Raw genomic sequence first — 27,635 nt, forward strand, 5'->3', positions numbered from 1 at the left:
TATGAAATAAATTTAACTCAAACTAATTTCAGCATAAATTTAAAGACCTAATTTAAATCAAGCTTATACAAGTCCGACCTAAGTTAAATTCAACAGTATTAGTTAGTTGGTCTACGATTGTGACTGGGGAAATTCTGTGTGTAAATGAGAACATCCAAACAGAACAGGACAGGAACCACTGTTTTTTCTTCTATTTACCCTTTTCTGCAAAATGGCAATGGACCATGCCCAATCGAAGCTCTTTAGATAGCTTGACAATGAAAATTTTGATAAAAAGTAGAAAAAGGAAAAGAAAAGAATTGGAATACTACTTAGATACCATCTCCAGCACACAAGGTAAGCACTTTCAGTTGGTTCCTCCTCACGTCACCAAACAAATCAAGAAATGACTTTTCTTAAGAAGCACTACATATACATTACACACATATATATCTGCTTTACACATCGACTGCTATAGAACATTACAATGAAAAACGCAAGCAAAGTCTGTCGCTACCGTATTCTATCAACTGCTAAAATGAAAAATAGGCAAACTGAGCATAGGTAAACAGATCAACTTCGCACGGTATTTCTTGGGAGTTTGGATATTTGTGACTTTTGGGTTTGCGAAGCATAGTCATCAACAGAGTACTTAGAAAAACTCTCGATCTGGTATAAGTATAGGGGCCAAAAGTGTCCAAACATAGAGTGCAGCAGTGACCCATTCAGAGCAGATTCGAACCCAGACTGATGTCCAGCCAACATCTATCAGATCTGAGCTTTCAGATGAGTTTGTCCAGCCAGATAAAAGCATGGCTGAGTACATGCTGGCCAAAGCAAATATCAAGTGGAAGAATGAGTAGGAATAACTAACTGGCCTTGCTTCCGTTTCTTTCTTCTTCTCTTTTCCCTCTTCCACGTCCTCGCCTTCAAGGAGTGGTTTCTTTGCGGCTGCAACACAGGAGCATTAGGAATAACTTAAAATGCAATAAAACTGAGACAGTCTTTCAGCTTTTTGAGTTAAGGCAAAAATAATATTGTTAGGAAACATGTCTGCATAAATGCGAGAATTGAGTCAACTTAGTTAAATTCATCATCTTTTGCAACATTGTTAAAAGCCATAAGTGGTTTTCCTAACATTGACTAACCAAGTGATTTTCCAGAAAATTGCTACCTTCTAGGAATTGACCATATCCTTGAGCAGGCAAGTAGTCCAGGAAAAAAAAAACTAAAATTCTCAAATTTCCAAATATTTCATGCAGCAAGTGACACTAGGCCAAACAAATTATAACAGATGTCCCCAATAGTAGTTTGTATCTTCCAGTGATTAAAGAAAAATGAAAGAATGAAGTAACAATAAACATATACAGATAATTTGGTAGATACTATGTTAATTTAGAAATAAATTGTGCCTGCATTTTCAAAAATCTAAAAAGGATTCCAAGCAGTTTTAGCACCTGACTTAGGCGAAGATGGTGGCGACAGAAATGTTGTTGAAGAACCAGCACGAAGAGCAGAATACAACACTGAGAGAACTGTAGTGAGCATCCCAAGAATAAGGGTACTTGTGGTAACTGCTTTGGTTTTGTTGTGGAGACCATTGCATGCATAGTCACGAGGTTCACTGGAGAGACCCGTAAAGCATACATAAGCACAGTACACTGATATCACAGAAGCAGGCAAGAGGCTGCCATTCACCTGTACATGATTCCAAATTTAATTTCATCAAGGAGAATAGCACCGACATGATAAAAACTCCCAGTTTCTCCAAACTCAACAAGACATTTAAGCATACTGAGAGATCATATACGTAAGAGGAATTTCCACATACTCAGGGAACATATTAGTACTGTCATTTGTTGACAGAACAAGGGAAAAAACTTATTTAGACAATATTTTTGAATATATATTAAATCAGCTCCCTGATTCCATGCTATTCATATTGGTGAAACAAGGCAAAACCTTATCCTGAAGTTTTAAATTATGACATGTGACTTAACAAGCTTGCCACACCTAAGACAAGTTGGTCTCCTGATTAATTATGAGTGACAAAGTCTGCTCTTGTAATGTTACTTTGCATAAACCAACTAATTAGAGAATACGACATATCAAAGAAAATTTCCTATTATGAAGTGCAGTGCCAGAAAGGCCCACTAGTACATAATATGTCCACAAGTTATCACGATTCATTCTCACGGCGTTAGACGTCAATCTAATTCATTAAGCAATGTTAAGCATAGAGAATATATAAAACAGGTGGTTAGAAGTCATTCAATAAGGTAACTCCATGAACACTATATTGCTTATTAGACATCAATAAAAAGAAAACATTATACTAATGCTCACCGAAGGATGCAACGCCATAACTGCAAAACCAAATGCAAGAATCATGGTCATGACAATGAAGAAGACATTCAGGCCACAGTCATTGCCAGAGGGATTGAACCAGATAAACAGAATTCCTGAGAACGTAAAAGCTACAAGATAGCATGCGATTGATATTACAAGTAAAGCAACATACCTAAACACACCCAAAAATACGGTTAGAGCTTAAACAGAATCAATGGGAGGAAAATATTACAATTAGAACTTGAGCTAACCACTTCTGTTCATCTTTTGCAACCCATGCATCATTCCAAGAGTGGACAAAGTCTAGTAATATAATGACTTGGACCAATAAAAATAGTCCTGCTCCAAATTTTGAAATGGTTCCTGCAAGTACAGTACAATTGCATAGGTTGATAATTAATGCTCACATTCAATGTCAGCAATGTGTTATATAGTGAAAATTATGCAATTCAGATTTGGGAAATTATGCCAAAATAATCTGAAGGACCATCATCATTGGAGAAAAGTAGTAAAATCCGTCTGTATCATTATCTCCAATCCCTTCATATCGGCACATATGAATCATTTAGTTGACAATAACCACTAAAAAATACATTGGGAGGTTACAGTTCAGTTAAAAAGATAAAACAATGAGAAACAGGTAGATAAATTTCATTTTTTGGTCATATCATAATTTTATTTAATAAAATACAAGGAATAAAGTCTTCTCTTGCTTTGCTGAAATCTAATTAGATTCAATCTATAAGTGAACTTAATGTTGGATCTGAATAAAGTCAGAAACAAAATAGGTTTCAACAATTTAAAAACCAGAAAGTGGCCAAAGGGCACATGACAACTTACCAAAGAAGAAGAGGGCAATAAATCATTACAAAGATTGTGAAGTCCTCTACTATAATGATTTTAAGAATTAAAAAACAAAGAAAAGCAGAATTCTGATAAATCCATGTATCAAAATTAACTACAGGATCAGAACTAACCATAGATTGAGATGACAATATCAGGGAGGAAAAACATAATGATTACAAGCAAAAGCCAGATAACCATCTTTGCTATCCATCCTCCATGGTGCCATGAATCTCGCCGGTCATTTTGGTCCTTCACACCAATCATTATAAGGGCAAATATTGCAAAAAACAAAAAATTCCCCAAGCTCACACGAAGAACTGCTTGTATCTGATACCATTGCTTCGAATGTGTTTCAGAAGAGCTTATCCCTACAAAAAAGCATCAAAAAATTGTGTGACTAGGCAAGAGGTCTTATCTTGATACCACATATCAATCATATATAGATAGAATGGATTGGAAACTTAAAGTTAGGGGCGATAGCTACTCTGCAAGTATTTCTCTAACTGTTTGAAATAAGAGTTCAATTCAGCTTGATTTGTTCAATAAGCGAACCGAACTGAAGCTTGGCAATTTATTGTTTGGATTCTAAGATCAAACTCTGACCTCAAGAAGTTCAGCATGAACTCAGAGTAAGAGCTCTCACATCAATATTCAATATACCATTTATGGCAACAGAGCTCGAGCCTGTTTTTTTTTTTTAAGCCCAAATGAACATGGACCAGCTCAAAAGCTATTCTATAAATACCTTAATTAGGCAGTAGCAATTGGAATTTAAAATTGCTCACAAGACACCAAAATCTAATTATGACCCATTAACTAGTAAACAAAAAAATTGAAGCTGGATAAAAGGACTCATATGTCAAGCAAGTCGAAGAAAAAAAACACCGCAATTCAATTGCTTCCCCAGCTCAGAATTTGTTTAAATATATTAACTGAAATTTGGCAAACTGAACAATATGAAACATTTAAAAGCACAAGAAGACACGAATAGAATTTGCGGCAACACTGAAATGGAAGATTAAAAATCAAACTGAATTCCCGATTAACCAATAAACTAAAAAAGATGAAGACTTACACGGCAATTCCTTCAAGAGAGGAGCAGCAACTTCTCGAAGGACCCAAGAAACAATAAGAGAAAGACCAAAGAGACCACAGTAAGCGAGTCGAGCTGACTTCTGAGAGATCCCTGAAGCCACCGATGTACAGAGCCCACAGGTCATCGCTGCACAGCATGATGCCAAGCACGACATTTTCTCCCTCTCTCACGTGCAAATTCTTCACCCTTTCGAGAAACTACTAACTTGCAGCTACAATTTTACATTAAAACAAGAAAAAAAGGATTCGGATAGTTTGACTCACTGGTAGGAGAGGCTGTTATCTTCGGTAGCTGTGCCCACGGTAATTTTACTCGTCTAGCCTTTGGATTAATTTCTCCAGAGGATTTAATAATATATATGTATATATATATATATATATATATATTTGGCCAAAGAATTGTTTCCCACCCAATGTTTGACACAAGGACACGGCACATCAATGTACTCTTAAAAACTCAAATATCTATCTAAGATTTAGTCCATTTTTATCTATTTAAAAATTTTCTATTAGAATTAAAAATAAAATATTATTTTATTAGTAATATTAAAATATATAAAATTATATTTCATTTTTCCTCTTTAGTTTAAAAAACTAACAATTTTTTCTTAAGATAAAGTTTTGAAAAATTCACTTTTTCCTTTAGGATTCTTTTTTTTTTTTTAATGACTAGAATTCGTTTCCATTGCGCGTCGACCTTTCCACCATCTTTTTCTCCTTACATCAACCTTTACACTAGAGCAGTTTCGACAGACGAAGTTTGTCTTCGTCTCTTCGATCAAACGAAGACAATTTACCTTCGTTCAGTCAATTTGTGATGGCTCAAACAATGCTCAACCACGAATCGAAGAAGGAATGACAATAAATCAAAGAATCATGAGATCCATTGATCTTCCTTCTTTGATTCAATGCAAGCTAGAGTGATTAGATCTGGAAGATGAGTGAAAAAGGTTAGTCATTGATTGGAATAGTAGTGGTTAGAGAAGGGAAACAAACCTTAAAGGACGAAATTTAACTTTTCAAATCTTGAATGAGAGAAAGTTATTAGTTTTTAAAACCTGTGAGATAAATAAGATAAAATTATATTTTTTAATATTATTATTAAAATAATAATTTTATCATTAAATAAAATTTTGGGATAAATAGATGTTCTGGATTTTTTAAATTTTATAAACGTGTGGTTAGAAATAAGTTAAACCTTATATGGAAAATAGTCTATATATTTTCTAAATGATAGGCATCCTATAACTTAGCCCAATGGCCCATTTTCCACCCAAGGTTTGATGAGACAGTAATTCATATCCTTTAAAATTGAAAAAACCAATGTTTTAGCCATCCGTTAAAATCATCTGCAATTCATCCACTAGTTACACACACACACACACACACACACACACACATATATATATATAAAAAACCATTCACACTGCATATATGCACATACACCACTTTGCAAACTAATCTGAAATGGGTTTCATCTTTAGTAAATGATTTGTTTTTCTACTCTTAAATGTGAACACTGGTTTCACATGCGATTGCTGTGACAAATACTGGTTTTGTCAGCTTGAGAGAGACAGACTCAACTTCCCTCACGTTCATGAGCAACTTAATGCACACTTCACTGTATATCCACCACTGTTCTGAAACAAACAATCTTGATGTTAAGTTCAGAAGATAAGACGTAGACCCTGCTCCAATAATTAATATAGTTTGATTTCAACTGCACGATAATCTCTATCCATCTCATCTCTTTTTCCACGATGTTCCTTTAGAAGGGATAAATATATATGCTGTGCCTATGGTGCTTCAGTTGGTCACATCCTCACCACCCCCAACAAACTGCTATACAGATCAAACTCCCCACCACCTTGGATTCTTCTTCCTCTTTCTTAAATCACACCACAACATTCCAAATCTTTATATCACTTGTCTCCCAGTTTTCATTTAGCATATGTCTGCCAAGTACCTTCCATGTCATAGGTTAACACTGGACCAAGAGAAAAAGTAAATTTATACAATTTATTTGTACTTGTACAAATAATTTCCCTGTTTTAAGCTGGAAATCAGCAGTTAAGTTATCAATCACAAAGGTCCACTTAGGTCTATCAGCTATGTTTAGGATCTTATCTTTGATGCTGGTGCTTTGAGATAAGGTGTAAAGCCCTTTCGTTGCCTCTCTTTTGCATGGCAATGGGACATGATTGGACTCCGGGATAAAGACCCAAATGAAACTGTGATTCCTTTGCTTAATTTCTTGGGCCATCTCTGCAACATTTTTTCTTCATGACCCGTCATTGTCAAGAACGAAGAAATGTGTCCCAGTTGAGTAGTTCTTTTAGAGTTCATGCCAGGTTCTTGTCTGTGTTAGACTAATAAGCTTAATCTAAACACCCCAAAACTTGTCAGTACGCTTTATAAATAAAGCAATTTAGTTTGATGGTAACCGGTGGACTTTTAGAATAATCTATTTGATTTATAAATAATAAAAAATAATTTAATTATTATTTTTATTTTAAGTATTAAAAAATTATTTAAATAATCTTATTTTATTATTATTATTATTATTTATTTATTTATTAATTTTTTAAGAATAAAAATAACCTCATTTTTAATGTATTTGGTTGATTTAATGACATTTTATTTATGATTAACTTGACATTTTTTAATCATGATTACTGTTATTCGAGAATTTTAATTTATTTAATTGACTTAACGAGATTTTATTTGGGATTGACTTGACATTTTTAATCATGATTATTATTATTATATATATAGGATTAAAGATAAATTATAGTGTAAGCTAACAAGATTATTATATGTGTTAACTTCATTACTTGTAATTGTAATCATGAATTGATTTTATATCCATCGATTATCTTAAAGATGGTCTTAGTAATCACATTAATTGGATTTTTTTATCTCTAAATTATTTAGCTTTTATAAAATAATAAGCAATTTAAAGGCAAAAAAAGGCTATTTTTCGTTTAAGTTTAAATGCGATCTCAAAATCATATTTATAGAGTTTGAAAAACTTGAAATCTTATATATTAACCAACTACGATTAAAATTTTCTATTATAGAAGAAGTAGAGATAAAATCGTTATTTCACTAATAATATTAAAAAAATATAAAATTTATTACATTTTTCTCCTAAATTTTAAAAACTAACATTTCACCCCTCTTAAAGTTTTTTAACTTTGAAAAATCACATTCCCTTCCCCCCGCCCCCCCAAAACCTTAAAATTTCTTTCTTTTCCTTCAACCACTTTCTTCGATGATCTGAAAATGATGACAATAAAACCTCTTCATTAACGAAGAGATCTGAGCTTTGGATGATCTCTTCGTTTCTTATAAAGAGATTAGTTTTTAAAAGTTATGGGAGAAAATATAATTAATTTTATTTTTTTAATATTATTAGGAAAATAATGATTTTACTCTTACTTTAACAGAAAATTTTAACAGTAATTATGTCATATGTGAGATTTCGAATTTTTTAAACCCCGTGAGTATAATTTTGGGTTCTCACCTAAACTTGGGTAGGAAATAGTCCTTTGCAAAAGAGTGAAAAAAAATTCTTGAAATATAATAAAATAATTTAAAATAATAATATATAAACCCGCTTTAATTATATTAATAGATATATATTTATATGTGTCATAATATAATTAGATATTATTTTTTAAAATATACGTATCCATTTATATATTCAAAATACACATATAGTTTTATTTATAGTTTAATGATGCATAATTATTCTAAAATTTATGCATTGGTACAGAAGAATTGAATTCATTACTAAACCAAAAATCTTACTGTTTATAGTTAGTGCTTGGGTCTTCGAAAAGTTCCTTTCCTCCACTCTTTTTTAAGCCTAAAACGGTGGGAAAGTAGAGTCCAGGTCTCCATGAAACGACAATAATCCTGTGGGTTTAGCAACTATACAAGATAAGGTTCTTGTTTGGCACCTGGAAACTGCTTTACAAAGGTGACAAGAATCAGTGGCCGGCAACTTCATATAATAAAGAAAGTAAACGTTTAATTTTTGGTTGAATATCTGAGAGTGTTTCTGATATTGATGAGTTAATTGAAGGTCCAAGTGGACCCTGTGACAAGTTCAACATCTTAATATGTATATAAACTGAGCTGTTCAGGTACTGGTGGTTAATTTGGGCAATCAGAAACAAGAACTTATTATATGGAAAATATGGGCAGAAGATTTTCTAAATGGAAGAGAATGGTGAGGCAGCAGAAAGGCAAGCTCCATATCATGAGGGTCTGCATCACCATGCTTCTTTGCTGGCACAAGTACTCTTAAAAACACAGATATTCAAGTAGAGGGAGCTTTGTTCATATTAAATTTTCCTTTCTTATAGCCTGTAATATACTACTTCAAAGCAAGAAATATAAGTCAAAGATTTCTGTAAGTCTCATCTTCCTCTCTCAGTGTTAAGGTAATTCATCAGCTTAGAACTTGTCAACTTGAGTTTTTAAAGGGTTTTCGCCAGTTATGACAGTACTACTGGAGCTTACAAGGATACAATTCTTGGATGTCCGAGGTTAAATGGCCAACAGAGTGAAATCGTACACAGGTAGAGTGTGTTTATGAAACTTGTATAATATCAGTTTCCTGCATGATGAAATCTGATTTAAACAATTAAACCCTCTTCTGATGTAGCGTGAAACCTGTAAATATAGTTATAGTAGTTAATAAAAACATAGTTTGGAAGCACAAATGGAAACACACGTGCAGAAAGTCAGGTGTGGGAATATTACAGAGTGTAGGACAAATTACAGCCATTTATGGAGAAAGAGAAGAGGTTGGAAATAAGGTGAGTTACAGAGAGAGTCATTTTCCAGGTGATTTGGCAGGGAGACAAAGCTGGTGACTATGCCTTGTCATTTTCGGTTCATTGGGACCTTCCCAACTATAGTCACCCACTACATATTGTCCCATATCTCGCTTTCCCAAACCTCATTAATTTTCCCTATATAAAAAACCTTCATATATACGTTCTATCATGAGCTCAATTTCCTATATGAATTGGGTTTCTTCTACGTGAGTAAGTTGACATGGGAAGAGAAAGAGATGATCACTCGCCTTCAAAAGGGGCCCCAAAGCTTGGATCATGGCAACGATGTTCAAGGGTTTTCATGGAACAGCGAACTCGTTGCTACATCATATGGAAGTGCACACTGATTCTTCTTCTTTGGGAAGAGTACTCGTGATCGAGGTTAGTACGTACGAGTTCTGTAAATTCAATATTACAGTCGGATCAGCAAGCATTTAGAGACTAGTGTAAAGTCTATGTAAATTAAGAACGTTTTGATTATTGTTTTTTGTGAGCAAAATTGTAGATATTAAATCTTCGTCTCTCTCGGGCAATTCTAGTTCAAATTACTGAATAAAAGCATTTCTAGTTTGTCTCCATGTGAAAACAGTTTAAACAAATCGGCATCGCCAACAAAGCATGGGCGGGATCCCAGGTCATTTAAATTATGATTATCGTGTTGAGTCTATTATCTTAAGCTTAAACTACAAAACGGATCTGGCATATCTAGACCCAATTGGGTTCATCTCGGGTATCAATTACCCATTCGGTTTGTTTTTCTTTAGGGATGAATTCAAATGCAATTAAGGAGTTTATTGAGAAGTTAACAAAAAAGGTCCAAGAAAAACAAAGACCATCAATAAAAAGACGAAAAACCATCATAAAAGAAAATAATTTTTTAAAAACAAAAATTATAAAAAAAAACGATAAATTTGTCAAGAACTTTCTGACAATTTACTCATACTGCTCAATTTTTGTAAAACAAAAATGTGGCAAAAGATTAGAAGAAAGAATTTACACAATTTTTCAAAACAACAATTGATTGATTCTTTAGCATCGTTTGTACCAACATTTTCAGTTCGACATTCGGGTATTCCAATACGGGCCCCTTGATCTTATTGTAAATGTTAACATTTCCCGCGAATTACATCAGAATACAATTTTCCCCATATCCATAATAAACTTATAATTTGCAATAATGAAATTTAAATCTTCAAATACATTGTTCGTTTTTTGTGTCCGGATTACCACTTGGAACACAGACACAACAATTGCTCTCAAGATGAGGGAGCCCCTTTCGTCGAGTTTGAATCATTCTTGGCAGACTTCTTTGGAGTCGTAGGCCCTTGCTTACTTTGGCCTCCCTAGAAGCATTATAAGAAACACTAGAGCTTCAGCAACAAGAAGGAAAATGGTCATGAATATCATCAACAATACATTGAGATTGCTAAACCACTTGAGTTACACCAATGAAGCAGTTTCCTTTAAAACTAAATCATGTTCTGAACCAGCGGCTGCTAGAAATATACTTCTGTCCATGATATCTAGTTATAATCTTGTACTAGTACGAAAAGAGTCATTATAAACTTAATTTGTTCTTAAACCAGTAAAATGACTTTCTTGTTCAATCAAATGCAGCCTAGTGTCATCATATTGACTTAGACCAAAATTTTCAACCGGTCCAAAATATCAAGCACTGAAACCTATTTTCAGAAAAAATTCTGCTTATTTCATTGTTTTCATTGATAGCATCAGTCAAGTGTCAAATACCAAAGTTGGTATACTTTTTATGCCATATGTGCACAAGGTAAAGTACAAATAATACGAAAAATATATTCTACTCACAGCTGCTTTTTGGCCAATTAGCCTGCGACTTGATGGAGCTCGTGCTACAGATGAAGCAGCTGCAGCTGCAGCCACTCGGATTCTGAAAAAGCAATTTAAACAGCATCCAGTTTAATGTTTCTGTTTTTACAGTAAGCATACATTACTTCAACTTAGTCCAGCAAGGTAATCTGTACTACCTTTTATGTACATCAACAAATTCATCCGTCTCATCCACAATCTCCTCCTGCATTAATCACGAAAATCATCAAAATATGGTCTGGTGGAAAATGAAGAAACACATAAACTAAAGGAAAGTGAAATATCAAGGAGCCCTGATTTGCCTGCAAAAGTTCTTCAAATACGTCTTCCAGGGTAATGATTCCAATCACTTCACCATCTTCAATATCCTCAGATGCATATGCCAATCCTTTTGTTGCCACATCACTACGTTGTGAAGAGGTTTGTCGAATCAAATTGTCAGGCTTCGAAGGCCTGTCAATATCGATGACAACATTTTCTGTCTTTTCATCCTGCTTGGTAAGCAAAGGAGTAGTCAGTTCGGAATCCCCACCCTCCACTTTATTTTCTCCATCAATCATTGGTGGAAGAGTCTTGCTTTTTCCTTTAGCTTTCACGACTGCCGCCATATGACTGCTACCCTTCTGAAATTCGTTCAATATATCATAAAGTGGCATATCTGATGGTACCCTGGAAAAAATCCCACACAAAGATGAATCCTCTAATTTTGCATCCATATTAAGGGAAATTATTTCAAATTTACAGACCAATAATTACACCTTGGAATTCTTCGGATGGAAACAGCACTAACTGGAGTCTCTGTTTCAGGTCTCACAGTGAGAAGACTTTTCACCTAATTGCAACCAGTAGAAGAGAAAGGGAAAAATTTAAACAAAAGATTAACAGCAGTAAACATTTCAAACCAGGAATTCATGTACAAAACAAAGTTTGTCAAATGCTACAGGTTCTAACACCCACCAGCAGAAGTCCAATAATATTTTTTGGATTCCCGGAATAGACAGGTACCCGGCTATGACCCCGAGCAAGAATTTTACCCATTGCTTCCCTGGTTTATTAATTTGAAAAAGAAATATAAGTAAATGATATATTGCATGCAAATTCGTTTCATGACTAATGCTATCAAAATGGAACTCACAAAAGTTGATGACTGAAAATTCAAACTTCCATGACAAACAATATTAATAGATTGTCTTTTTTATAAATAAAATAAAATAAAGAAAAGACAAACTAATACAATTACAAAACTCTAGATGCATGTTGCATATCAAAAGTAACAGAACAATCATTTCCTCAAGTAGTAACAATATCATAAAAGTTGTGTAATAGAAGATAACTACATATGGAGGAATCTATCTTTAGCAATTAATATACCAAATTTTATGTGCACTTCATTCTTTATAGAAACATAGGAAAGAAACTGAATACGAATATGAAGAGTAATAAGTATGCCAACTTTATTCAGGATCAAGACTTACCAGTCCAACTTTGAATTGACATCCAAGGAAAAAGTTGATTCAATAGGTGTCATAGCCTCCTCTGCAGTCTGTTCACTCAAAAAGTGTAGCAAAAAGTGTAAGTTGAAATGATGACAAAAAATAATATCAATTGATTCCAACTCAAGTTTTGGAAGCAAGCATGATAAAAGAAGGAATACGGTCCTTCAACAAGGACAGTACAGTCAAACATTGAAACCCTTACCACCCCAAATTAACAACAAATTTTCAGTAGAAAGTTGAGATACTTCACCACAATCCATTTACAGGCAGCCACATATAAAGTTAAAAGAAAAGCAATTGAACAATTTTCAGATGCATTTCTACAAATTCAAGTTAGAAAACAAAGGCTGTTTTATGGGACATTGTACAGTGATTGAAAACGATAAATAAACTGCCCCAACATTCTAGTTTCATCACAGAGCATACCTTTTCAGTCAAATCTAGGGCACCGCTGATAATTGTTGTCTCATCATGTGTTAGTTCACCTCCCTTACCAGCCTAATTACCATGAAAAAAAATATATTATAACAATGAAATAGCCAAAAGTGATTCCCATAGCATTACTATACACTAATAATGGAAGAATTGAACACTTTGCCCAATATACAAGTTGATATTTAAAATTGTTATATTATTTTCATCTGAACTGCTTTACTTTACCTCCTGGCTGTGGATTGAGACAAGAGCTTTTAACTGAGCTCGCCTAAATAGAGCTTCATTATGTCCCAATACAAAGTCCAAAATCTGGAGTAAAATCTTGTTAGCATCAATAGGAAAATCCCAATTCAAGTAATAAAAGAATTTTTCTTACAGATCACCACAAGTTAACAACTAAATTATATTATCAGAGCTATGATGCCACAAAAGTCTAAGAATCACTCATAGAATTTACCTTCCCAATGGGATAAGATATTGGATAACAAATAACCATTAAAATTCGTACAAGCCACACAAAATTTGCACCTACAGCAAGACCATATCTTGTACATATTGCTTGCGGAATAACCTGACAAGTAAAAGGAATCATGAAAACCAAATTCCTTTCTAGCCAAAGAAATACAGGTTGAAACTCAACAGCCAAAGCATGGAATTCAAGAGAGTATACCTCCCAAAAAACAGAACAAAAGTCACAGACAGTATTATAGCAACATACTGGTTGAAAATCTTATCCAGATATATAGGAAGGGCCTGCAGGTTGCAAGAATCAAAGCCATTAGCTGTAGCAAGGCATATAAATATTTACTAATTGAGGAAAAACAGCACCACAATGATTCGAATTAAGATAACAAGTTTAACTCAATACTTTAAGCATCTTCATTTGGCATAAAGCCACATAAGCAGTATTTCCTCTTAAATATAATATCAACAGCTCAAATCACAGATACATTGTCTTTATAAATGTAAGCACAATGGAACAGTTTGTTGCATATATCTATGACCATACTTGCCTTGGATGACAATCAACATTGAACAAACATGATTAATGGCTGTTGAAAATGACAGAGATGGTAACAAGTATTGATCATAGGGTTATTAATTAGATGATGAGAGTATGTACTCAAATGTTGACATGGATGATTTCAACAGAACCTACTGAAAAATGAGTTATTTACAAGCTTTGAAACTTCAAGTCATTGACAAAATTCAAGTTGGATTTTCGTCAACTCTGAAAATAACTTATTTCGTTTTAGAAAATGCTTCCTACAAGTTATCCTGTCTAACAAAAATTCAAAATGGGAGCCTAAACACCTATTGATCTGCAATATGTTGCCCCCAAAATCATGCCAATATCTTACTTTTTAACTCCTATAAGCAGGTCTAATACCATATATTTTCAAGAATTATCTCCATATGTATTAAGATAGTGCACATAAAATTAATGTGATCATGAAAAACGTATGAAAACGCTAAATCTTTTCTGTATCATACTGCATACTTCTAGTTTTAATAATAACTACCATTCTAGTGCCATATTCAACTAGTAGAAGTTACTAAAGTCAACAGAGAGAGAGAATTAAACTTTATACCTCCATGGCCACTGCATTACACAGTAGTAAAGTTACAAGAAGTTGGTGTTGTTTTTGAACCACCGGAAGAATACTAGCTGAAAACAAAATGACGCCAAAATTATATAAATAAATAAACAGATCGAATTCGAGGATATTAACAACTAGATCCAACTGAGCTACGAGATCGGGAATTAAAGCAAAAAAAAAAAAAAGCGCGCGCGAGAGAGAGAGAGAGAGACCTGCTTGTTTCTTCTCTGTGGGAGTACCGCTGCGTTGGAGAATTTCAAGGTCGACGAGTCCAAGAGACATGAGACCTAAGGTTAAACCAGACATAATACCAGCAAAAAGCACCAAGCAGCAAGAAACTCCAGCATAGACGAACCACCAGACGGAGCCAAACGAAATGCCCTCCGCGAGGCCGCTTGACTGACCTATCATCGTCAACATCCTCGTCGCCACCATGGCATTAATTAAATGCATCTTGGACCTCTCGTCTTTCTACTAAGGTGAACTTGAAAGTTGAATCACCGTCTTTCACATGGATTTTCGAGGCATCTGAGGAAATGGGAGTATAATTGCCTAAAAATTATAAATTATTTCACACGTAGCGAGGCCCGGTAAATCCTTAAGGGACATATGTCAAATCATTTTATTTATCTACTTACTGGATTTGAATTGAATATTCATATAGAAAAGCCATGTTAATATTAATTATATATATAAGTAACGTAATTTAAGAATGATTTATTCAACGCTAAATTGGATTGCTGAATATCGATTAATTCAAATTGAATTTAGATTAGCTCGTTCAAAGTTCAAACTAGCAAAATTTTCAATTTTTCACCGTTATTTGTATGACGAAGTAATATATAATTAAAAAATCTACTATTTAATTTTTATTATTCGAGATGGTTTATTAATAAAACTATAATACACATTTTTTTAAGTGTGTAGATGATAACTATAATAACAAATTATTTGTATACTCAATTATATATAAAAATATATATTCTCATTAGTGCTAGACCCGACCCAAACTGACTCAAGCTTAAAAGCCAACTCGACTCAATTTAAATTCTTTTAATTTAAATATGAATTGAATTCATATTTAAAAGTTCAACTCATTTTAAAACCAAACTAAACTCAAACTAGAAAAAGTTCAACTAAATTCGGCTTATAAGCTAGATAAATGACTCTATTCAATTCGAACGTGACTCATAACTCGATTCGAATTTTATTAAATAATTGTTAAACGACATCGTTTTGTCAATTATTCGTAAATTCGAATCATGAATCTGAATCACATATTTGAGTTATGAATTTGAATCATAAATTCGAACTAAATTCGAAGCAAATAATTTTCATTCAAACCAAATATAATTTACCTTTAATACTAGTTTGATGAACTTATGTCAAACTATTTTTTATTTAAAATAAACTTAAACCAAAAGATATTTGGGCCCAACTAGGTTTGTATCCACTCCTAGTCCTAGTAACATTGCTAGGTGATTTATGTACATAGATTTAAAAGTTTGCTACTATATCAATTAGGTTATAAATAGGTGGGAATACAAAGATATTATCGCAAATATGCAATGATCAAAGTAAAATTATAATTAAAAAAAGAAGAAGAAAGTTTTAGATATTGTCTAAACAAGTTAAAAAGACTATTTTGTCTTATTACCCAACAATCCATGATTCTCCTTAAAGATAAAACTATGTGTATAACTTTTGTCCATAAACATCGATATATCATCATGTGATTGAGGTTGTTTTATCTTTAATTTTCAACTATCTAATCACATGATGATATATCTTTATTTGTGCACATAACACTACTTTTCACTTGAAAGTAAAACATAGTTTCCAAATGATCTGTTCATTTTTTATTTTTTTTGTATGATTTCAGTATTTATCATTGCATGGAACATCCACAAATATATACAAATCAAATAACATAACAAATTCATTTTGGTTCCACATGTTTTTATATTATTTCAATTCTAGGTTAAAAATTATCATTATTTTCAAGCTTTACCCTAAGCCTATGAAAATCAACTCTCAATGTCAGTTTCACAGCAACGAATGAATAAATAACATTTCCAGCAAACTTACCTCTTCCATGCTACTTTACTTGAAGTTGCCATCAAATTATTGATTTCTTCTAGTATCTAACCTTCAATGGAACCACACTTCACGCAGATAGATATGGCAAAAGGCCAAAGGAAAAAAAAATGGAATACAAAACCTCAAAAGGAACTAAAAATGCTGAAAATGCATATACTTTTCCACTGTACTGGAACTGGCATCCCAAAACTTCATCAAGTATTACCTAATCTTATTTTAGATGACTAATATATTTAAATCAGCTACTCCATATATTCTTCTCTGCTTCAACAATCAACTGCAAAAGTATTAACAAAATTGAACTAGAACTTGTAGGGTGTCAGCCTCCCTTTACGTTTCGACAACCCTGGCTCTGCAATCTTAACCAGGATAAACCTGCCATCAAAAAACTGAAACACCAAAATGATTTGCAAGCAGCTAAAAGGCATGAATGCATACCCATGAAGATCAAACTATGAAAAATCGGATACCTCACCGTTCATTTCTTTTACGGCCAGTTGGGCAGACTCTTTATTTGTGAACCAAACAAATGCAGATCCTAAAGGCTGCTTAAACTTTTTCTCTACAACAATTTTAACTGCAAGATCACACATAAATGTAATATCGAAATCACTTTAGCTTTAATGTTTTGCCAACAACATAACAGCAGCAATTCAGAATTACTAAGCTAACACAGAAATAAAAAGGCTTAAATAGAATAGCTTGAGAGCTATTCAATTGGAACTATCTTTCAATTGAAGATCCTAGATTTGTTAACTCCATGAACTTGTTTAACATCAAACTGAAAGATAATTACTAATAGTGTTGCTAAATATAACATTTACATCTAGTAATAAGTTAATTATATCTTTACGTTACTTGCAGAACAAAGAAATTCACCTTGGACAACTTCCCCAAACTGTGAAAATGCCTTCTTCAAGCGGCCCTCCGTCGTTGAATCCGGCAGTCCTGCACCAATATAAACATAATCCATTTCAATCATCAACAACGTTTCCGACAACAATAATCAATAATTATTAGAATGCCCACAGTCAAATTAGAGATGCGTATGCGTACCTTTGATGAAAACCCCAGTTGAAGAAGTGTCTGATTCCGTTGAAGGAGTTGAGTTTCTGGTAGAGCAAGACCGCTTAAGAGATGGGTAGCGGTCACTGGTAGCAACAGAAACTGAGACTGAAGAAGTTTTGGGAGTTATTATTGTGGAAATTTGGGACTTTGAGATGAAGAGTGATGGAATTCCACAGGGTTTGGGGGATTGAAGAAAGGGTTTCAATACTGCCATTCCAAAACCCTCAAAATTGCGCTGTAAAGGGAGCCAAGCAAATCACTTTGTAAAGATAACAGTAAATAAATATGTTTTCAATTTTTTACTTTTCATCACTCAAAATGGTAATACTTGCAACTTTTTACTTTGGGTAATTTCTTTTCATCACTCAAAATGGTAATGGTTCATGAAAATAAAAAATTAAACTGATCAATTGTCAAGTAAATGACCAGCTTTTTTCTCTTTTTTTTGGGTAAGCAGTAAATGGCCAGTTTCACTCTTGAATTTATGTAATACTGTAAATCTAAAAAATATTAAAATTTAAAAAAAAAAAAGAGAGAATAGGGTGGATAAAAAAACAAAAGTTCACCCCCCAAAATTTTATAAAATTTTTATCTACCTCCACTTAATAATTATAAGAAATAAAAATTATAAAAAAAAATGTTGACAAGATTATTCCTCTTCCACTCATGTCACCCTAGAATTACAACTAATCAACTTTTTAACTCTCCATCATTGAGTGATTGGGTCCTATTATTGTTACATTTTTTCAAACTTGTGCACAACTTTTCAATACTATCGTTATTGCTTACAACCAACTCGATATAATATGCGATATCTCACTCAAATTTATTATTCCTTGATGCGATTTATCACTATCAGAATCATTTTGGGTGGATCTCATCCTTTTCATAAACTTCGAGATGTCTCGTCACTCATATAGGTCACAGTCACTTATATAAATCACATATGCTTCTAGATATATCAACTCCATCTAAGTGTTTTTTTATAGCCAAAAAATGAAAAATTAAAAAATAAAATAATTAGAGTGGAGATGTAACTTACTTTTGTTATTATATATCAAGTAATATTAAACTTATTACATATTATGCAAAATGACAAAAATAGACATTTAACTTTAACTTTACCAGATGGGTGAAATATAGATTTCTCAAACTTACACTATAGAAATTTGGTGTTAAGGAAAATTAAATGTGCCCCCCATTAGTGTGAAAAAGTTACAATTAGCGCATTAAATAAGCTGAACTTACAAAGGACCAAGATAATATGCCAATTGCATATATTTTACATTAGATTTTTTGAATTTAGCCCTCTATATTATAGCATTTTAGATAAACCACGGAAACGCTAATGAAAATTACACTAACCCCTTTTATATTTAAAATTTTGCACTTACCCTAATATATTATCTATTTATCTGATAATATATTATCTAATTATTTAATTAATACTAAAAATTAAGTATAGATAACACTGTTTATAATAATTTAATCGGTATAAAATATTTAAATTAAGTTATAAAATAAAATATTGTTAGAAAATGTATAACTGTGATTTAAAAAAAAAAAAATCCAACTTGTGAGGACAAAGGACGTTTTTTTGTCAACAGTAATTCTTCCCCTTGCAACATGTGGATAAGGAAATCATATAGAATGGTCTAAGCAGAAAAAAAATCAATATGATTAAAATTATGCCAAAACCTCTTGTAAAATAATAAAATTATAAATATTTTTTTATATAATTTGGGTATATTTTATATAATTGAATGATTTTAAATTAAAAATAAAGTAATTTTAATTATATGATAATATATTATTTATATATTTAAATTATATATATAAATTGTTTACACCTAGTATTGCTCCTTGTAAAAATGTTTAATAACAATCCTCCTCTAAATTTCTAACTTCCCTCTGCAAACAATATTTGGAGGCTTGGAGCCTTCTCCCCATTCTTAGAAAAAAACGTTTTTAGGCCAAATGACTTATTCCCACTAAGGTTTACTCTTTTTCCTAAACTCTTGTCCGTTAATTTTTTAAAACTTAAATATTCATCCATCAACTATTAAAATTAACAAAATTTATTAATTTTAAGGATAAAATCATTATTTAATCAAAAATATTAAAAAATAACAATTTTCCCAACTCAAAAATTTAAAATATTACCTTTCCCCGGTTAGGGTTTACAATTTCTTCGCTTGCTTTTACGGTAACCGAAGTGGGTGAGACTCTCTTCGCATTCTGTCATATCAATTTGTACACATATGGATTTTTAAAATTGAAATCCAGTTGCATTAGTGAAGTGGAGCTCACTGCATGATAATCCAGCACAGAACAACGTAAACTATATTATATATAAATATGCAGTAATAGTAATATATTCTTTGCGATTCTTAGCTAGAAATGCCAAAAGGCTAGGACAGAATACTGTACCAAAGCATTACAACTAGGGTTCTAATCTGATTAATTCCTACGTACATGTGCATTATTGCCACTTTAATCTAGAAAAGGACCGCCGTATATATCAATCTTCTGTAATTTGATTCCTACTGCAAGCGTGAACCATTCTTAAGGAAGAAGCCAAACTGAGGTAACTAGCTAGAAGAATATTTTTATGAGGCATGCCTTTCGATGGGATTGCTTCATGAGTGGCCACCCACATAATTTAGAAAGAGAAAGAAAGAAAAAAGGGTTGTTCGTTGTTTTCATCCTTGTTTTCATGGATCCGGTTAGAATGTGTAAAAGCTAATAGCTGTGCAGAAAGAATAGAACCTAATGGAGATGTGACTAAACGAGAGAACATTAAAAACACTTTACTTGATTAGATTTTTTCAGGTAAAAAGGGTTCCCAAGTGTTCGGTCTCCAATTCATGTCATTCTTTTAGTTCATTTATAGCTGGATTTAACTGAGTTTTTGCTCGAGAGAATATAGAAAATTCCTGGCAGAAGAGTGAGGGTGAGTCCTGTTCAATGAGAAAGGAATTTACAGGCAGTAAGCTACCTTTATATATAAAATTACAAAACCAAAAGTTTTTAGGCAGCAATGTTAATTAGTAGTAGGTTAAAAGGCTACTAGCATCCATAAATGAATCCAACAATAAAAACGACCAACTTTTATAAGAAAACGACTTCATCAATATTATTTTAATCAATAAAACTCCGAGCATTCATTTTCAAACAATGTTTTTAAAATCGGATTGATGTTTAAACTGGTTATTTTACTAATTCACACTTCGATCGATTTAACCAATTAGTTTAGTTTATTCCTAAATTATTATATGCTTTATAAATACTATCAAAAATTCATCACATTTTTTAAACATAAATGGTATATATTTAAACAACAAATATTTGATGTCACTCATATGGTTTTCTCTGATTAGAAACACTTATATAGATAATTAATTTGTTTTAGCCCACTAAAATCAATTTAATGCAACTCTTCCCTCTCTAATTAATATTTGTTTACCACAATGACAACTTTTCTCTCTATAATTAACATTTGTTTACTTTCAGTAACAACTATCTAACTTCAAACCAATTAGTCAATCATAATATTTTAATATTACCCATCACCACCACTTTGGTTTTCGTTTCTTTATAAATGCATATACACAAAACAAAACTAATTTTTATATATAAAACAGACAGAACCATGGATTGGTTCATGGTTGAACAGGTCAATCCAATTTGATTTTAATAATACTAGTTTTAAGTGTCTAATTAGATATGTATCATCATGTGATTTATTAATTTTAAAATAAAAATAAAATAATATTTAATTATACTATGATATATTATTTGGGTATCTAATTAGATACTCAAAACTGAATACACATTACATTATTATATTATAATTCAAGGTGCTAAACAAACGTTGGTATCGAATCAAGTCATTAATACAAAACGATTCTGTTTTATGCCCTTTATCTTATAATTAACACCAAATTTGGTGATTTGGAGTGCGCCCTTAAATAATACATTAAAATTAGTTGTCGAATATATATTTTAACCCGGGCTAATTCTTTTAGCATAAAGTTGGAAATTAGATATGTTATTCTAGTGCAATAAGAATGAATGAATAATTAGACTTAGAAACTAGAAGGAAACCCACTTAAAACTTTGGACAGACCTAGCTAATGCTTAAGGAATTTTTTCGGATGATCATTATTTAAAGAATGCACAACATTATCTATATAAGGTACCAACTTGTCTAATGGTTTAAGCATATAATTAACTTGAAAATTGAATAAGACTTTACAACAGCCGACGGGTAGACTTTGAATGATTTATTTTTAATATATGGTACTAAATTTATATATATATATATATATGTATGTTTGACTTACATGTGACGACATAACTATGCCAATTAGTGCATACATGTAAAACAAATAGTTCCTGGTGGCTTAGATATAAAATTAGGTTAAATAATAATGAATGAAGTGATGCGTGATGTGTGATGGGGGAATCAAAAGAAGGTGGGCTCAATTGAAGAAACGACCCTTGAATATATAAATTAAGCATAAGAGAAGCGGGGGTAGTGAATATGAATATGCCTTGTCAATAAGCTTATATTATAATTTATAATGTAGTAAAATGTGGATTCTATAATTAATTAAGAAAAGCATATTTATATTTATAAACCCCCCACTATTGACTTCGCATGATTGCTTTTTTAAGGTTCTTATTACTTATATTGAAGAAAATTCCTTTCAGTCACTCATTATAAATCTATGTAAGTGCCAATTAAAGTGACCTTTTTTTTTTTTCTGATCCCACGCACGCTCATAACCCATCATAGTCACAATTCATTAGGTTGCTAAAAATGTACAATTGAGAACCCCTTAACTTTATATGATTAATGTTCAATCTCTAAGTTAAACTATTAGTCAAGTTGCCACCTTAGATAATATTGTATATTTTCTCTCCTAATGATTATTAGGACCCTCTAATCTATCATTGTCCATGACTACCCCGTTATGATTTTCAAACCCTAAAAAATATCACTAAGTGGGGACATTTCATTTTATTCATTATAAATTTTCATATATCACTAATCAAACTCCCCACTTTATCTTTTTTAAATTTCTGCTTAAAGTTTCATGCGGGAAGCCTAGTAGTGCTTATACTATCCATGGCTTCATGTTGCCCTACCCCATATGCCATCCCATCCCATTACCGAATGTACAAGTTGACAATCATTAGCTCAATACTTGAATCAATATTCTACCTTAATGTGTTAGGATTCCAATTGTAAGGCATTAAATTTGAATCCTAGATAAGAAAAATATACGTTTTTGATGTAGGATTTATATGACTTAGAGTTTCCTAATAGTAATAATTACCTTTTGAGATTTAGTTTTTTTAAACTCATATCATTTGATATTAGAACCACAATCAAGTTTCTTAGTTATAATTATACTCACGGGTGGTGAGCTTGGGTGTCAGGTTTGTGCAAGGTATAAATCTCAACAACTAAACATTCAAAGGGTCTCTCCAATCTCAATGATTAAGAAATCAAAAGGCCCTAAATATATGGTTGATGCATAGTTTAAACTAATTTGTATATTATCATATAGGAGCTTAGAGGGTAGAGTTGCCTTGAACCACAGGCCAATGTCAAGGTTAAAACGATTAAGATAAACATTAATTTCGATGAATAGTATCAAAGTTTTGATATTGAAATCTTGTGATTAATCTTGATAGACACTAACCAAGAATTGTTTATCTTTTTTCTAATCATTCATCATCTCATCCATCTTTTCTAACTTATCATGCGAGTCTATACATGAAAGTGTGAAAAGATGGATGATGGATTAATTACTATAAGGTCAAAAGTTTGCATCTTCCATATATATTTTTATATGTTAAATAGTGACAAGGATCTCATCCCCCCACTACCTACACTAGTACATCTCCCTATCACTTTTCTTCTTGACTACTGGAAAATCAATTAAGCTAGTTGATAATCATGATTGGAATGAGACTTTAGTGTTTTTTAAATAATTAATATCAGAGTTTCATTGACGTGGAAAAAATTTAAACACAAATTTTCTCTTTAAAAATTTTAATATTTTATTTATTTTATTAATCCTTGAATTTTATATATATATATTCTTTTCCGTTGTCTATTATTATGTATATTATAACCAATTAATCTCATAAAAGAAGAAGATTATTGTAATGTGTTTTATAATTTACATTCCAAGATCCCTAAAGCTGCCCACCGTCATTTATATTTTAATTGTATTGTTATTCCCTTACTTTTCAAGTCTATATGATTCTTAAATTGGCTGCTATCTTTGGAAAACCCAAATGTTAAAGTTAACTACTTTTCAAGACTTACCTTAGGAATATTAATGTGAAATTGTCAAAAAATCAATAAAATAAAATTAGAATTCTAATAAAGTTTTGATTTCTTCTTGATACATAAATAAATATAGGATTAATTACTACTGGTGGGTAATTAAATTAATGAGATAAAAAAATGCTAGGATGTCAATTCCCTTTATTTATTATTAATATTATTTATAATTTTTAGCAACCAAATTCAAAGCCACTACAAAGAAAATGCTCTCCCCGCCCACTGTTTTCTTGGAAACAACTAGGCTGCTTGCCCACTCAAATTGTTGGTAATAAGGTGCTGTTTTTTACTTTCTTTTAATGTTGATTAGGAAATAATATACCAAATTAAGAAAATTAATTAGTTAAACACAAAACCAGCTTGTGATTCATGGATAATTCAAAGTAAAATTCAATTGATTCATGTATAGAAGTGACCAATAAATATTTTGAGGGGATTAAAAATTATTCTGGTAATTTATATTTTATTATTTATATTATTTTGTTTCGTTTATAAGTAATAAAAAATTTCGATAATTTTCTATTACTAATGGTGATGTGACATATAATATAAAGGATAATTTAATTATCACATCGATCTTAGTTATTAAAAATTATCAAAGTAATTTTGATTTTATTATAATTATATTTTTATTTATTATTTTTTTAAGGCAAAAATAATTTTGTTTTTAATTAATGTAACAATAACATAAAAAAAATATTTTACAATAATTATATCTAACAAAATTTAAGTAAAATAATATACTATTATTTTTTTATTACTTCTAATTAAATACAATAATTATTTATACATATTTTATCAAGTTTTATTAAAAATAATAATAATATATATTTAATAATTTTTAAAATATTTTTTGTGTTGCAGCCAAGAGACGAATGAAAGTTCGCACCCAGCACTGTCCTATTCTTTATTAAGAGTCAAACTCAAGTCAGCATAAACCTTTGACCTAATATGAAACACACTTAACCATATTATTGCTGTAATTTTGTTTGTACGTATTAAAGCCGGAAAGTTACAGGGCAATCCTTTCTTTCCGCCGTTTCTGATTAAGTTATTTAGTTTATTGGGTTGTAGAGAAGATTGCCTATCAAAGAAATACAAGTGTTTTTGGGGAATCCACCACCATTGAAAAATAATGATGCAACTTTTTGTTAAATAACCTCATCCTGCTACCATAAATACCCAGCGTAATCACGCAAACTTTGAGCAGGTGGCTGGAGTTTAAATCAGAGAGAATCACAAAGCTGCTAAATCTTTCGTTTTCTCCTCAGCATTTGTGCTATTATCTTTAGTCGCAATCCTCTATTCCAAGTGTACATATACCTATAGGTTAGATTTTCAATTACTTAGAGTTGGCTTTGCATATACCCGAAAAACACCTCCTCCTTTCCCACTACGTTTGCTTCATATTCTGTGCGAGCCATTTACATTTCCATTTCCACCAAGTTTTGCTACAGTTCACTCTTTCTTTCCTTCTCTCTCTGCAAGGAGAGAGATTGTACTGGCCATATTTCCTCCACAGGTCGCCGCATATTTGATAGTAAAGGTATGTGGCCCATCAAACTATGTGGGGTTATTTCGTTTTTTTGTATATATAACGTTTTACATGCTTCTAGTTTAGATAACTAAACATCCATAGATCTTTCTAATGTTTTCAGATTTCTTATACTGTTTGTGCTTAATTTCTTATCAGGTTAATCGAACATGAAGCTTTCCATGTCTGCCTGTAAGCAGGCTCTGCAGCCGCTGGTGAATTTCCAGGTTGGACTCAACATGGAGCATTTCTTCCGACGGAAAGATAAGGTTGTGTTTGTAATGGGAGCTACGGGTACTGGCAAGTCACGGCTTGCAATTGATCTCGCTAATCGTTTCCCTGCAGAGATTGTAAATTCTGATAAAATACAGGCTTACAAAGGCCTTGAAATAGTCACCAATAAAGTTACAGAAGAGGAGTGTTATGGTATCCCCCACCATTTGCTTGGCACAATAGACCCCAATTCACATTTCGCTGCAATTGATTTTCGAAACGAAGCTTCATTAGCAACTGAATCCATCCTCTCACGACATCGCCACCCCATCATCGCCGGTGGCTCCAATTCCTACATTGAAGCTCTTGTCAACGAGGATCCCGACTTTCAATTAAGGTACGAATGTTGCTTTCTGTGGGTTGATGTTTCCCTGCCTGTTCTCCATTCTTTTGTATCGGAAAGAGTTGATCGGATGGTGGAGCTTGGCCTGGTAGAAGAGGTGAGAAGTATATTTGATCCACAGGCTGATTATTCCCAAGGGATTAGACGGGCAATTGGGGTCCCTGAATTAGACCAGTATTTACGAGCCGAATCGATTCTTGATGATGAAACTCGCATCAAATTCCTCCAAGCTGCCATTGCGAAAATCAAAGACAACACTTGTTCGCTTGCTTCTCGCCAATTACAAAAAATTCGAAGGCTGTTTAATCAATGCAATTGGAACATGCACCGCATAGATGCCACTGAAGTCTTCCTAAAACGGGGCGTAGAGGCGGACCAAGCTTGGGAAGAGTTAGTGAGACTACCCAGTTCAAAAATTGTTGAAAAATTTCTTTATCCTGAAGAACGTATCGCCACCATTGTATCCGCCGGCACAGCTGCCCCCACAACCATTACTCCTCCACACATGACCATTGCTGCTGTGGCCGCCGTAACTCGTTAGATGATGTCATTTGGCATTCTATCACATGTAAGGGGTATTTGGTTTGGATAATGTTTTATTACCAAAATAGAGAGATTTTCTTGAAGATAGAATGATACTATGTTTAATAAAATATGATAGGTATAAATAATTATTATGTTTGGTTAAAGATAATAAAAGAATACTAGTAAATTATTTTACTTAAACACCTTGAATATAATTATTTTTAAATATTTTTTATATTATTTATTACATTAATTAAATATAAATTTATTTTTATCTCAAAAAATTCATAAATAATAATATAATTATAATAAAATTAATATTAATTTAATTACCAAAATAATAGTTAAAACTTCAAACCAGTCTGTCCCTAAATTTATGAAATGGCATATATTTGGAGAGAAAAAAATAAAAGCCAAAACGGAGAGAATTGTTAATTTATTGAGAGGCAACTGTCAGGTTTAAAATGCGTACATTGGCAGCCGTACAGATGGAGCATTTTAGAAATCCGTGCTGGTCATTAGATCAACGTCATACACACGCACACGGGTAACCTTTGAATTTTCCGTACAACTAATGCTACTCTTTGGTGCACCGAAACTGCAGTCTGTACATGATCGGAGGGTTGTTATTTGGTGTTTCGGTGTGACATGATGAGCTGTAAGCTTGGCATACATTATATATATATATATATATATATATATATATATATATATATATATATATATATATATATATTCTTTATAAAAGACGTCTATTGTGCTTGTTGTGGTATCTTAAAAAGCTATTCTCACATGATAAATCAATCACCATCCAGTGGGGATCTAGGGGTCCTGGAGAACCAGAAGGGTGGGACCAGACGTGGGCTTGATTTGATGGAAAGGTAAATGCTTGATGGGTGGAATCGACGGTGGTGATTAAAAATAAAAAAAAT

General features: G+C 32.3%; 4 protein-coding genes across 7 annotated transcripts; 1 reads left to right on the forward strand and 3 right to left on the reverse strand.

Annotated features, from left to right (window-relative positions):
- Positions 1-291: 291 nt before the first annotated feature.
- On the reverse strand, positions 292-4,615 carry LOC123221318 (probable serine incorporator). The gene is made up of 6 exons (XM_044644138.1): positions 4,250-4,615; positions 3,306-3,542; positions 2,580-2,691; positions 2,326-2,500; positions 1,437-1,677; positions 292-930 (listed from the first exon to the last, which is right to left on the reverse strand). Exons 1-6 carry the CDS (start codon positions 4,422-4,424, stop codon positions 632-634), a joined length of 1,239 nt encoding a protein of 412 aa, XP_044500073.1. The 5' UTR covers positions 4,425-4,615; the 3' UTR covers positions 292-631.
- Positions 4,616-10,120: 5,505 nt separating this feature from the next.
- LOC123221157 (DUF21 domain-containing protein At4g14240-like) lies at positions 10,121-14,991 on the reverse strand. The gene is made up of 13 exons (XM_044643891.1): positions 14,709-14,991; positions 14,488-14,564; positions 13,570-13,648; positions 13,353-13,471; positions 13,121-13,204; positions 12,887-12,958; positions 12,440-12,507; positions 11,922-12,009; positions 11,723-11,796; positions 11,267-11,633; positions 11,123-11,169; positions 10,944-11,025; positions 10,121-10,462 (listed from the first exon to the last, which is right to left on the reverse strand). The coding sequence occupies exons 1-13, from the start codon at positions 14,947-14,949 to the stop codon at positions 10,376-10,378; spliced, it is 1,485 nt and encodes a 494-aa protein (XP_044499826.1). The 5' UTR covers positions 14,950-14,991; the 3' UTR covers positions 10,121-10,375.
- A 1,734-nt stretch (positions 14,992-16,725) lies between these two features.
- LOC123221156 (organelle RRM domain-containing protein 1, chloroplastic-like) lies at positions 16,726-17,930 on the reverse strand. Of its 4 annotated transcripts, none has more exons than XM_044643889.1 (4): positions 17,653-17,930; positions 17,476-17,544; positions 17,072-17,173; positions 16,726-16,955 (listed from the first exon to the last, which is right to left on the reverse strand). In XM_044643889.1, the coding sequence occupies exons 1-4, from the start codon at positions 17,876-17,878 to the stop codon at positions 16,927-16,929; spliced, it is 426 nt and encodes a 141-aa protein (XP_044499824.1). In that variant the 5' UTR covers positions 17,879-17,930; the 3' UTR covers positions 16,726-16,926. The 4 variants fall into 4 exon arrangements, with proteins under 4 accessions (XP_044499824.1, XP_044499823.1, XP_044499825.1 ...); XM_044643888.1 differs by having other exon boundaries at positions 17,067-17,173; XM_044643890.1 differs by having other exon boundaries at positions 16,726-16,985; positions 17,653-17,929.
- A 7,251-nt stretch (positions 17,931-25,181) lies between these two features.
- LOC123220602 (adenylate isopentenyltransferase 5, chloroplastic) lies at positions 25,182-26,786 on the forward strand. The gene is made up of 2 exons (XM_044642941.1): positions 25,182-25,574; positions 25,722-26,786. Exon 2 carries the CDS (start codon positions 25,733-25,735, stop codon positions 26,717-26,719), a length of 987 nt encoding a protein of 328 aa, XP_044498876.1. The 5' UTR covers positions 25,182-25,574; positions 25,722-25,732; the 3' UTR covers positions 26,720-26,786.
- Positions 26,787-27,635: the final 849 nt, after the last annotated feature.

Source organism: Mangifera indica, chromosome 7, assembly GCF_011075055.1.
Source record: "Mangifera indica cultivar Alphonso chromosome 7, CATAS_Mindica_2.1, whole genome shotgun sequence".
Classification (NCBI taxonomy): Eukaryota; Viridiplantae; Streptophyta; class Magnoliopsida; order Sapindales; family Anacardiaceae; genus Mangifera; species Mangifera indica.